General features: G+C 33.7%; 1 protein-coding gene and 1 pseudogene across 2 annotated transcripts in view; one reads left to right on the forward strand and one right to left on the reverse strand.

Moving 5' to 3' along the window:
• Positions 1 to 13810, reverse strand: part of PIAS1 (protein inhibitor of activated STAT 1) — a 102007-nt gene that overhangs the window by 5511 nt on the left and 82686 nt on the right. For both annotated transcript variants that reach the window (XM_039865203.1, XM_039865204.1), the window contains exons 9-12: positions 7448 to 7608; positions 5787 to 5917; positions 4883 to 5063; positions 879 to 1021 (exon numbers count right to left, since the gene is read on the reverse strand). In XM_039865203.1, the coding sequence (XP_039721137.1) occupies positions 879 to 1021; positions 4883 to 5063; positions 5787 to 5917; positions 7448 to 7608 (616 nt within the window). The remainder of the gene's footprint in view (positions 1 to 878; positions 1022 to 4882; positions 5064 to 5786; positions 5918 to 7447; positions 7609 to 13810) is intronic.
• Positions 2149 to 2267, forward strand: LOC120604680 (uncharacterized; annotated as a pseudogene).

Raw genomic sequence — 13810 nt, forward strand, 5'->3', positions numbered from 1 at the left:
TTCAGTCACACTAGCCACATTCCAAATGCTCAGTAACCATATGTGCCTAGTGCCTACTATATTGCTCAGTACAGATTACAATACGTCCCTCATTGCAGAAAGCTCTATTGGATAGAGTTGAAATAGGGTTTTCATTACAATCACTAAGAATCCACTCAACTACCACGGCTCTCAAGAATCCTTGGTAGTGGCCTGGGTTTTTCTAATGGGGATGGATAGAAGGAAGCTTCCACTTTGAGTTTTTGTATTAAATTTTCTACAATGAGCATATATGGTATTCAATAGTAAAAAAGAAAAATGCTCTTCAATAATATGGCTAATATGCAAATTATTAAATTATAAAGATATAAGAGAAGAATAACTCTTCTTGATAATGTAAATGATTATGAATGCAAAATACATCGTACAAGTGAGTATACTGACATTATCAACTACTTTAAAAAAGAATCGGTTTCATTGGAACAAAAATTAACTTTCCAATGTCTCAATTCAGCATTATCTAAAATATCATACAACATAGTTACCCATAATACCTGTTGCATTATAACTGGATTCAGGGAACAAAAAATAATTTTCATAAATATCGATATTCAAATCAATATGTAAGAAGTCATCCAAAAACAACTCTGAAGCCACAAAACCTAAAGATCATTGCGATAGTTTTACCACTGGTGGTAAAATACTGGCTACTGATGAAGGTACAAACAAGGAATGGAATCTGTGCTTCCCTATGACTACAGCATATATTCCTCCCAGTTCCCTAAGTCCAACCCCCTGTTTTCCCATCTTTCAGTTCTTCCTTAGACTCACCCAGAAGAAGATTATATAAATCAAAGGCATTCATTCATAATGCTATGTGACAATGTAGAAGAACTCACCTTGTAAGTCATAAGGCATGGGTGTCATGTGGAAAGGATGCCTGTAGTCTTGGATGAGGGATGTGTTAATGTAGCTTGTGTCTACAGCAGGGAGGCTTGGGGTGCGGGACACTGGAGATGCTTGATGTGGAAGACTTAATATGCTAGAAGAAGGTAAAGTTTGCATTACTTTCATGAGTCAGTTGAACTTTTAAGTTTAACAAACAGGGAAGCTGCATCTCACAATGAGTCCCAGCTTTTGTGCTAGAAATAAAAACAAAAGGAAAGCAATATATAATTTAGACTACTATAATTATAGTTGTTCCTCGGTCTCCACAAGGGACTAGTTCCAGGAACCCTCAGATATCAAAATCCTTAGATGCTCAAGTCCCTTAGTCGGCCCTCTGTGTCCATGGGTTCTGCATCCGTGGATTCAACGAACCACAGACCAAGGAAGCAAACGTGAAGATACCTAGGGCTGACTGTGTTAGAAAATAACTTGTATACTTAATAGCACTTTGCAGAGGCTACTTGGAGAAATAAATGAATGCAATGGCATCCAACATTCATAAATCGCTGTCTTAGGATCATAATTACACTTTCAGAATGCAGGGGGAAGGCATGGCTGAGCCACTTCAATGGAATAGGAGTGAAAGGTATCTATAACAGCCAAGATTCTGGAACCTTTTAAAAAATAAGCACTGGGCTGTCAGGTAGTAAAAGGTTTATGTGAAGTCCTTGCAAAGAAAACACATACAGCAAGACTGGGGAACTGTAGCAATCTGAGCAGTGAAGAGTTAACACCTGGCTGCAAGACTTGTAAGCTTTAGGAGAAGAAAAACTAGGTGCAGTTTATCTTGGTATATCCAATGCCCGCACAGCCACTAGCATGCTGTTTACATAAAAGGCCTGCTGAATGATCGAAAGCAGAGAAAGACAAGGAAAAGAGATGCTCCAAAATGAACAGGTGTGGAGAGGTTTCAAAGGGAGAACAGTATAAATGGAAAACGAAAAACAAAAAGAGGGTTTGGAATAGAGTGAAATGTTTAAGTAGCTGAATAGTCAAATCTTGTTTTCTATACCAGAAATTAGTCAAAAAGCAAAAAGGAGGGGAAAAGAAATGAAATGATTTTGAAAAGAAAAAGAATTCTAATAGTCCTGAGTGCAAACATAAGGATCATGTGCTATCCTAACCATTAGGAGGCTAACAGGTATATAAATCATAGAAAATAAAGGAAAAAAGAAGACATATAGAGGCTGTCTTTTGCTTTTAAAACTTCATGTAGTCTACGGCTACAGCCATGCCACCCTGAACACGCCTGATCTCGTTAGATCTCGCAAGCTAAGCAGGGTCGGGCCTGGTTAGTACTTGGATGGGAGACAACCTCTGAATACCAGATGCTGTAGGCGTATTAAAAAACAAAACAAACAAAAAACAAACAAAAAATCTTCATGTAAAGTACTTAGGCTGTGGAGATGTAACTTTAATGGTACAGAATATTTCAAAAGGTGCTAAGGCTGGATTTCCAGGAATGGAGTTCTAGTTGTGACCATCTACCACATTTTATGAATGAGAGATGAAGCATAAAGTACACTCTCATCTGCTTCATAAAAATGTTTCATCTAATGGAAACAATTAAACCTCTCACATCTATAAAAAGTGCCATTTTCCATTAGCTGTCTCTTCTGATAATGCCTAAGGGATTACGAAAGAGAAGAAAGCAGTTGAAATGCTAGTCTTTGAAAACATCTTGGTATATCAAACAGCAAAGGAAATTTCTGGATGAATACTAAACACTCAGTGGCTGAAGACAGCAAAGTATTTTATATTTACTGATGTTTGCCTCTTTCTAATTCCTGCTTGGCTCCTTTCCTTTACATTTTGTGATAACATTCTGAAATGCATTTCCACCTTTACAAAACACAATAACAAACAGGATATTCTGGCTTTAGGCTTCTATTCATCGGCTAGTCATTATTGTAAAATGGCCACTAGTACTGAATATGATGTTATTCTTCTAAAAATGTCAAACTTTCAGGTTGCTTGTTTAGTCTGAAAACACAGAAAGGTCTGCCATTTGCAAATACTATGTCTGGGTTGAATTAAGCACTGGGAAGCTCAGGAAGTAGTTAATGCATCTAATGTAATTTTCCAAATATAATAAACACAGCTCTTTCTGGAGAAACAGCAAAGCAAATATACAAAGAAAAATATTACATTTCTAAACACTCAAAAAACTTTCCTTTAAGGAGAACTGTATATTCAGATAATAAAATTATTGCAGTTTATATATATATAATATATTATGACTATTAATATTCTAAAGAGTAAACTAACACATGTAATTATACATTTAATCCATAAAGTATTTATATACCCAGAGATTTATGAAATAACTTTTCATGTTGCAATTATGGCATTTAAATAAATAAATATATGTATTTGGTCATACTATGGTTTGATACTAGATATAATTAAAATTCTATAGATTTTTTTTTCTAACTATGCCAGCTTCTGATAATTTGATTTTTCTTTTTCTCCCACTCAGATTTATAAAATAAGTATATGAAATAACAAGATCAGGCTTGCTGGGTAACAGCCATCAAGTTAGGCTTTAATCAGAGATGAATGTTCATAAAGTAGGATTTAAAGTAGAATGAATGTTTAAATATTCATTTTGTTTAGAATAATGATACTGCTTTTAATGTCTTTATTGCTGTCTGTATGCCGAGATAAGCTACTCTCCAGTGAAAATACCAATCTGTGTAATGTGTTTGATTGTATTATGACAATTCCTGAAATAGTCAAAGTCCTCTAACAAAGTCCTCTAAATTTATCATGATTCTGCTTTTAATGTTGCAACTTTACCTTTCAAGTAACTATAAATATATTCAAATAGAAAATCTTCTTCTCTCATCAAAGAATATCAAACCTGAAAAAAATCTGATTCCAAGCACAGAAATGCCCACTCTTGGGCTAGTGTTAACTTTCCCTCTTGCAATCTGTAACAACGCATTCTGATGACTTTGAAATCTGTAACAACGCATTCTGATGACTTTCCTTCTCTCACTTACATTCTTTCTCCAAGTGCTACTGCTTGCTGGAAGGAGATTTTTTTGAATAGCTCCTATTTGGTTACAACGGCCCATGTAATACTCCTGAGACATACCTAAAAGGGGGCACATATATTTCTAGCCTTTAGTGTACTACAACTGTGCTTCAGCAAAACATGAAGTCTTTTTGCTGAGAATCCCCAATGTGTCTCATGAGACTAACAAGAGCCTAAGAGTACAACTAGAGTTAGCTACTTGTTTAACCATCTTCTACAAAATGTTAACTCTTTAAGATTAGGACTGTATTTTTATTCATTTTATTATCACCCGTAACTAACATGGGGTGTTTTACATAAAATAAATAACAGTATTTTGTGATTGAGCTAAAGCATAAAGGTACATTATTATTGATACGATACTAATGGGAAATGAGTCTGCAAAATAGAAAGCATGTCTACTGTTAACTTAAGTCTTAGACTTCCATATTTCGAGGCAGTTTTAAAGCCTTTATTTGAGCTTCCTCTGCTTTCTACTTGAAACATTCTACTTAAGGTTAATTTCACAGCATATATTTTCCAGTTTGAGTAAATATTCTAAATCCTATGAGCAGCATTAGAATCACTTGGGAACTTACTAGAAATACAAATTTTCTCGGTCCCTATTCCTGAATCAGATATGGGGTGGGGAGCAATGTGTGTTTTAATAAGCCCTCCAGGTGATTCTGATGTATACCAGGTGATTCTGATGAAAACCACTGTAGGAGAACCATTTTTTGGTATGATCAATACCATATCCAAGTGACCTTTTAATGCATTATCCCAATCCCTCAAGAATGTCACATACCTAGGGAAAACTCAACTTGTCCTTTGATTGCTAAGATTTACAATACTGAATAATCACTTCATTTGGCAGATCTTTTAATCCTACTTGCAAAATTAACTTTCACAAATTTTTAAGGGCTCTGTACTTACCCTTTATTATTTAGTGGTGATGTGGGAGATAGGGAAGGACAGGTCCTCTTGGCAGATGGCTCTTCCTCCTCTTCATCAGATGAACTGTCTATGGTTAGGTCAATCACCTCTACTTTTTTATTTTTATTTGAGGACTGGTGTTGAGAAGTCACCTGATGCTCTAAGGCAGAGCTCAAGCATCCTGTGTGGGAATGATCAAAACACAAGGCAAAAAAAACCTATGACACTTTTTTTTTCTCAGTATGCTAATGGATTAATTTATCAGTTATAGCTTAGACTTACAACATTGCTGGGGTCAGAGAGCAGAAAACCAAGAGTGGCTCTGTTCCCCTAAGCTTAAAACTACTATTTATTATTAGTTGTTAAAGGATTTTTTTTTGAAAAACAATTCTGAATTAAGGAAAACAAGAAAAATGTATGTCCACTTCAAAAAACAAGCTGTTTTGAGGGCAAAGACTATCTAGTACATATGTTTACCTGTATAAGTACTTGATATACTTAAGAAATGTTATGGTAACATTTTTTAAAATCATAGCTTCTTTCCAGCAAAACCATACTAAAAGCCAGGAAAAAAAATGTAAATGAAAGAACATTCATGATTCTGTACCAAATCTGTTAAAAATTTAAAAGGATACCATTTCAAAAGCATGACTTTACAAAGACTTATTAGATTATGTTACTTTGAAATTTTATACCATAGAATTTTGAAAGCTGGCAAAAAAGTGAGTTTAAAAGAAGTTTTACTACATTTGAACATTTAATCAATAATTTAATAAGAGTTATAGAGCTATCCATAAACTGTTAAGTTTTTTTTTTTTTAAATACAATTTGGGCGTTTCAATATTAAAAGCCAAGGCTTTACAACAGCAAGACTGCCCCACCCTTCTGGAAAACTAATACTCACCATCAACTCCATTGTAAGAGGCAGAAACTTCCTGTACTTCCTTTTTTGATCTCATAGGTGCCCAAGAGCCATCCTCCTTAAACTGTATTTCATCGCAATCTGTACAGTACTTTAGGATTTCCATAAACAAGCTATAAGAAACAATTTATCCTTTAAATATCACATTCTACATGCAGATAGAATTATTACTGTTCAAAAAACATTCAGACCTATGTTTTGTACAAGTATAAATAAGAAAGAATAAGTGGAACAGACAGGTTATATTTGTTCTCAAAATCTAGGGCTAAATAGAAAAAGTTATTTTTCTTCTTTATACTTATTTTACATAGTCCAAATTGCCTACAATATACATCTTATTTGATAAACTGAAGGAATAATACAAAAATATGTATTGAATGTTGTCTCCTTGATAAATATGCAGATATTAAAGAACATGACTTGCAAAATGTGTGTAAAATTAATGGTCAAATGCTTAAGTTATAATGTTAAATGAAACCAAAGGATAAAAATTATTAATATTTCACAATTATGTGAAAACAAAAATCAGAAAACATTATCATAAAAATTTTTAATTTTCCTACATTTTCCAATTTTTCTTTAAATGTGTATGTGTATATATATATGTAGATGTGTATATATATATACACATGTGTGTATATATATGGTTTTTAAAATAAGAAAAGTCCCAGTTGATGGAGGAATCTGAAGCAATATAATATAGAGTTGGTAGAATATTATTATTTGATTCAGATTTATTAGTGATCATTGTTATCTCTGAAAAATTAAACATAAAACATTTACGTTACATATTTACTCCTCCCCATGATTAGTTTAACATCTTTTAAGCTCTGGGTTACCCTTATAATGCTAAATGTACTCCATTCCTTATGTCACACCTTCAGACTCCTGTGTTTTCTCAATTACTATAGATAAGTTGCCTTAAGTGTTTTACTAGAGAGTACAGGAAATTAAGACATTTTTCTCCACAATTTCTCTTTGTTCTGTGGCAAAAAAGCAGGGGAAAGGAGGCTAAAGAAAAGGTTAAAATTTAGAAGACATTCCAAGATGTCTGGTAGGACAGATAAAACATAGGGGTATTAAAAATTATTGTTGCGAGCTGTAGGTGGACAAGAAAGATGGAGACAATTATTTCAGAAGAAATAGAGAAACAAAGTAAGCTGCTATTCATTCAGTGTGCTGATCAGTCTGAGGAGCCCCTACAGCTGGGAAGTATAATGGACCATGACTGAAGCACAAGAAAATTTCCCAAAACAGGCCAATTTCTACTAAAAATTCCAATTTTTGGTGAGCTTAAGTTAACCAGAGGTTTACAACTCTTTCATTCTTATTCTTTAATATGGTCTGCTTGTCTGGGAAAAAGTGTAAGCATACCCTGCTTAGAACCATTGTTGTTTTAAATGGTAAATGTCAGGAAGCTCTAACAGTAAAGCATACATTTCCAAAACAAGAAGACATCAAGTTAAAAAGGAAAAATGATCATAATATTACTTATTTTGGAAAATACTGATTTCCAAAATCATGAAAATCCTAGAAATAGGTAACTCAGAAAACACTACCTGTAGAATTTTCATCCCAAACCTGATGAATAACTAACTCAGATGTCATTTCAAGGCAAAAGGAAAAACTTTATATTGACATACCCATCAATAATAAGGTGTTCATATGGAGCCTTCTTATCACAAACAGGACAAACCCAAGTTGGTTTTTTCTCATTCATCTGAATATAAAGAGTTGCGTCAAAACACTGCAGATGAGAACATGTAAGGGCCCGACATGGAATTGTCAGCCGCATTTTACCAAGCTTAAAAGAGGGAAACAAAGTTAAGTATTAGACAACTGTTATTCAAAATTTAAGTTTTCATAAAAATTTCCTGAAGCATAATGTGTATGTGTTCTGATTTTAAGCATACTATGTTTACTTTTCCTCAATACAGAAGAACATTAAACACATTTTTCTGTAAAAAATTACAGGTTAAAAACTTACAGTATTTCTTTGAATATTAAACAGTGACTATGAAACGTCTACAGCAAAGGTTGTTTACCCTTACTCCAAAGCTCACAGATCAGCTTTACAGGGGAAGGTCCATAAACTCTTTGAAATAATATGCAAAATTCTGTAAGTGTTTGCATTTTTCTGGAGAGAGTGCTTCTACCAAATTCTTAGAGTAGTCCCTGATTCAAAACAGTTAAGAACCATTTTACTGGATTTGAGAAAGGAAAAAAGAATACCTTATTAAATATTGTAGTACACAAATACAATGACATTCACTATCAAACTGATATCTAAATGAGTAGTTTGTAGGTCAAAATGAAATGAATGGCAAGCATCCCCTACGTTTGACTTAATTGCTAGTGGCAGCTCTGAGAAGAAAACCAAGTGTGTGTACTGTCTGTATTTCCTCCCTCACTGGGCACCATCACAGGCAATTCAGCAAACACCCCCAGGAAATCAAGACCCCAGATCCCTAGCACCTCCAGCATGTTATGAGACTTCACCTTCTTGCTCTGCAAATGATTCTTAAGCTGACATAGGTTGAGTCTGTCCTAAGAATAAAATCTGCTTTGTCTGGTACCTGAACTAGCTTTGATTCAAGGCAGAGAAACTGCCCAGAGGCCTTCCAGGGGAGCTGCCATGTAACAACCCCCTTCCCTGGAAAAGGTTGGATTATCACTGTGGGGTCTCCAGAGGCTACAATGGCCACACACAGGCAATACCTCATTTTAGTGCACTTCACTTTATTTTTCTTCACAGATATTGCATTTTTTACAAATCGAAGACAAGACCCTCCACCAGCAAAAAGATTACAACTCACTTTACTGTGGTGGTTTTAACCGAACACGCAATCTCTCTTATGTGCCTGAAGTACAGAAGTTATCTACTTTCGACAACCACATTTGCTAAATACCAGGAAAAGATTTTCCACATATTTGCGAGCCTAGAAAATATACAGACTTGAAAAAGATATGAGTAAAATGATGGGGGACGGGGGAGGGAAGGAAAAGATTCTTGGCTTAGAAGAATTTCAGGAAAATGTGCAATTTCCTAGTCTACCAAGGAAATTAACTGTCATTTGGGGCCCTAAATTATTGTTCTGGTATCAATGATTTACTGTGCTTCTAGGAAAGGCCCTTAACCTTTCCGGGCCTCCTTTTCTATCTCTAAAGTAACACTGTTTCCTCCTTACTCCAACAGGATGTAGTAATGAAGAATATAAAAGGACACAAAATGTACCATAAACCGGTTTACAGTATAAGTAGTATGGATAAGAGGAGTGCAGAGAAAACTGATAGTTCCCTTCTCTGTGCTCCCAACTGTACCCTGCATATGATTATACTATTTATGTGCATGTCTCTTCCTACTAGAGACTCACTGGACTCTTCTCCTTAGCCTCAGCACTTCCTGCTGTATAGCAGGAAGATGGTATGGTGCACTGATAAGGCTTCAGCATGCAAACTGAGTTGTTTTAGAAGGCATCATTCATGGAGTGTGCACAGGCTGTATGCAGCACGTGAGCAGAAGTTCTGGAGTTATGACTATCTGGGTTTGATTCCTGGCCTCACTACCTACTGTGTGAATCCTGAATGTTGTTTAGTCTCTCTGAGCCTCAGTTTTGTAAAATGGACATCATAAGATTGTAGGATTTAAACTGTTTATTGCATAGTACCTAAAACATAGTAAGTATTCAATATATATGTCACCCATTATTAAAGTACAAGAACATATTTGCTTCAAATTCTTTGTAAACTGCTAGGAGAGCCACCCAAACCTCAGCTCAGTCATTCTTCTATTCTATGGTCACACAATATTAAACAATTTCATGACTACCTTTCTATATTTCCATTCAACTTTTATGATTTGATTTGCATAAGCACCTGATGAAAAGAAAAAAGGACAAACTAGTATTTATAACAGAAGAGCATCTATTTACCATCAGCCAAGGCATGCTTCACTAGTCCAAAGACATTTTCCAAATAGCAATCTGGTTGGTGGTACTAAATTAATTTTTTATATCCTAAGTCAGACCTTAACTTAGCTGTGAAGTACAAAATTCCTATTGAGTGGGTATTTTTGCTACTGTCTTAATACTAAGTAGAGAAATCAGAGACTAAGAATCCTAGACAAATAAATAGTAGACAAGGTTCATGTACTGCCTAACTAGTAGGCTACTTCTGAAAATTTATAAAGACAATGGATATGAAAGTAAGTTCTTCATCTCACATACCTTCATCTCCATAAAACCCAGCTGTCAGTCCATCTTTTTAGTCAGAGAGCAACTCTCAAGTCTTTATGATCTACCAAAGTGACAAGTTTACCCTACAGAATTTTTAAGGAATACTGCTATATGAATGGCGCAGAAAGGACATTTATAAGTAGGTATAGAAAAGAAAAAGTTCACTTTCAAATGCATTATTACGCAAATATCTTGCTTCAAAAAATCACAAAGTAAATATTATATGATAATCCTCATATTCCTGATTTTTAAAAACAATCACTAAATTCTAAATACTTCTCTGTAAAACAACAATAACAGCAACAACAAAAAACATAATGATTACTCTAATTTGGTTACCAGGAGAGAAGGTGGGTTTTAAATAGCTTCATTTTATAATTACAAACCCTCCTCCCTCTTCCTTTTCTAGGATGTGGTGCATATTTACATCATTTGTAAATGAACACTGAAAACAACTCCCAAATGAGTCTGCTAATGCCACTAACCTTACCATAACATAACAGTGCTATATTAGTAACTGATGATGCTGCAAAAGAGAAAATACCCAAGCTAGATAAGTTTAAACCAGCTTATATCAAAAGAACCCTAATCTTTGTAAAAAGAAATAGTGTGATATTAATAACTTCATTTTCATCAATATTTCATAAATATATTTCCAAGGAGATTTTTTTCTTCATCAATTCCAAGTCATTTGTATTTGAGTTTGTAAGTCTGAGGAATATCTCACAAAGCAGGTTCTCAAACATTCTTCCAGCTCTATTTTTAATAAATCAGAATTTAAAATTTCCCAAAGAGCAAAAACATTTTTAATTATTTTCATTGCCTTTAGCTAAATAGCACACAAACAGAAACTCATTAATTTTGAGCTATGTACATCACAAGAGCAATTCAAATGCACAGTCAGACATCATATTTACATATTTCAAAGGGAACAAATCTCTTTTATTATTCTATAAATTTGACATATAGATGAGTTGTCATTATTTTTATTTTTAGAGTAAAAACATACCTAAAATATATTGCCTTACTATTCCAGAATTGTAAAGGAATTGTCCCTTTAGCCAAATAGAAATCCATAAAATTATTATAATTATGGATTATATGTAGTTTTTCTATGATCTAAATTTTGAAAGCAGATGTGAATTTAAAATGAACTGCTAAAACTGTTGAAACTAAAAAAGGGAGGAGTGGGGGGGAATATGAAAAGAAAAATTAAAAAGCTTGCCCACTAAATTAAGAGGTGCAAAGAGCAAAATGTGATTAATGTTTTCTAGTAATACAGAGATCACCTGAACTATAAAATTCAAAACTATTTCTATAAATAAAAAGGTCAGGATTTATATTGCAGTGCTTATTTATGTTTCATCTATGTGCTAAATGATAAAAACATCATACACATTAGCACAACTGTAAACACTTTTAAAATAAGACTGCAGAAAAAAGCAAGACTTCTCCCAGTGATTTAAATGGGAGATGAAGCTTATGCACTTTTCTAAATTTATCATATTCTCTGAATTGGTGTTTTATAATGAAATAGGGTGGCAAGGAATCATATGGAGGGAAAGGTGAATAAAAAACTCAGGATTTTTGGGAAAGAGGGTAGGATAAGTATATAACTTAATTTTTTTTAATTTTTTTTATTTTTAAATTTTCGTCTTCTTCCCACCCTCCACTTACCTGGTCTGTGAACCATTTTTCTAAATGGTAAAAATATCAGATTCCTTTATACCATAGTCTGTTATAACATTTATTTGCTTACTTAAAAGTCAACCACACATACCCCAGCCAATATTTTTTATTGTTGTAAAAAACACATAATATTAAATTTATCACCTTAACCATTTTTAGGTGTACAGCTCAGTAGTGTTAAGTATATTCAAACTATTGTACAACAGATCTCTAGAACTTTTTTATCTTATAACAGTGAAACTCTATACCTACTCAACATTAACTCTCCCTCCACCCAGTCTCCTTTCTGTTTCTATGATTTTAATCACTTTAGATACTTCATATGAGTGGAATTATACAGTATTTGTGCTTTTGTGACTGGCTTAATTTGCTTATCATAATGTTCTTGAGGTTCATCCACATTGTAGCAAAAGACAGGATTTCCTTCTTTTACAATGATGCATAAATGCTGCATGTATATACCACATTTTCTTTATCCATGTATCTCTTGATGTATATTTGCATTGCTTCCACACCTTGGCTATTGTAAATAATGTCATAATGAACAAGGGTGTGCAAATGATCTCTCCAAGATTCTGCTTTTAATTCTTTTGGATATACACCAAGAGGAATTGCTGGATCATGTGGTAATTCTATTTTTAATTTTTTAAGAAACCACCATACTGTTTTCCATAATGGCTGCAACATTTTACGTTCCCACCTATAATGCACAAGGGTTCCAGAGCATCCACATCCTTGCCAACATTTAACATCTTCTGTTCTTTTGATAGTGGCCATCCTGATGGATGTGTAGTGGTATCTCATGTGGTTTTGATTTTCACTTCTTTAATGATTAGCGATGCTGAACATCTTTTCATATGCTTGTTGGCCATTTGTGTGTCTTTGGATAAAGTCCTTTGCCCATTTTTTAATTAGGTTGTTTGGTTTTTTTCCTTGAGTTGTATAAGTTCCTTATATTTTCTGGATGTTAACCCCTTATCAGATACATGATTTGTAATTATTTTCTCCCACTCCATAGGCTGTCTTTTTTACTCTGTTGTTGTTTCCTTTGACAAGCAGAAAAAAATTTGTTTGTTATAGTTCCACTGGTCTATTTTTGCTTTTATTGCCCATGCTTTGTTGTCGTACCCAAGAAATCATTGCCAAATTCAATTGAAGCTCTTTTCCTATGTTTTCTTCTAGGAGTTTAATAGTTCAATGTCTTACACTGTAGTCTTTAATCCATTTTAATTTTTGCGTATAATATAAATGAAGGGTCCAAGTTCATTATTTTGCACACGAACATGTAGTTTTCCTAACACCATTTGTTGAAGAGATTGTCTTTTTCTTCATGGTGTAGTCTTGACACTCTGTTAAAAGTCATTTGGACATATATGCAAGAGTTTGTTTCTAGGGTTGCTATTCTGTTCCATTAATGGGTCTATATTATCTGTCTTCATGTCAGTACCGCTCCATCTTAATTATTGTTGCATTGTAGTATGTTTTGAAATCACAGAGTGTAAGGCCTCAAACTTTGTTCTCATTAAAAGATTGCTTGGCTATTCTGAGAGTCCCTTGAGATTATATAGGCATTTTAGGATTTTTTTTTTTCTATTTTTGAAAAAAAAAAAAAAAGCCATTAGGATTTTGATAGGGATTGCATTGAATCTGTAGATCACTTTGGGTAGATGGATATTTTAACAATATTAAGTCTTCCAATCCATAGGTATGATATGTTTAGCCATTTATTTGCATTTTCTTTGATTATTTTTAGTAATGTTCTGTAGTTTTCAATGCAAAAGTCTTTCATTTCCTTGTTTAATTTATTCCTAAATATTTTATCCTTTTTGATACTACAGTAAATGGACTGTTTTCTTAATTTCCTTTTCTGATTGGCCATTGATAATGTATAGAAATGCAATTAATTTTTGACTGTTGATTTATAACCTGCAATTCTGCTAAATTTATTAGTTCTAAGAGGTTTTTTAGACTCTTTAGGACTTTCTACATGAAAGGTCATGTCATCTGTGAACAGTGATATTTTACTTCTTCCTTTCCAATTTGTATGTCTTATTTCCTTTTCTTGTTGAATTGCTATGGCTA

Source organism: Pteropus medius, unplaced genomic scaffold, assembly GCF_902729225.1.
Source record: "Pteropus medius unplaced genomic scaffold, Ma_sr-lr_union100, whole genome shotgun sequence".
Classification (NCBI taxonomy): domain Eukaryota; kingdom Metazoa; phylum Chordata; class Mammalia; order Chiroptera; family Pteropodidae; genus Pteropus; species Pteropus medius.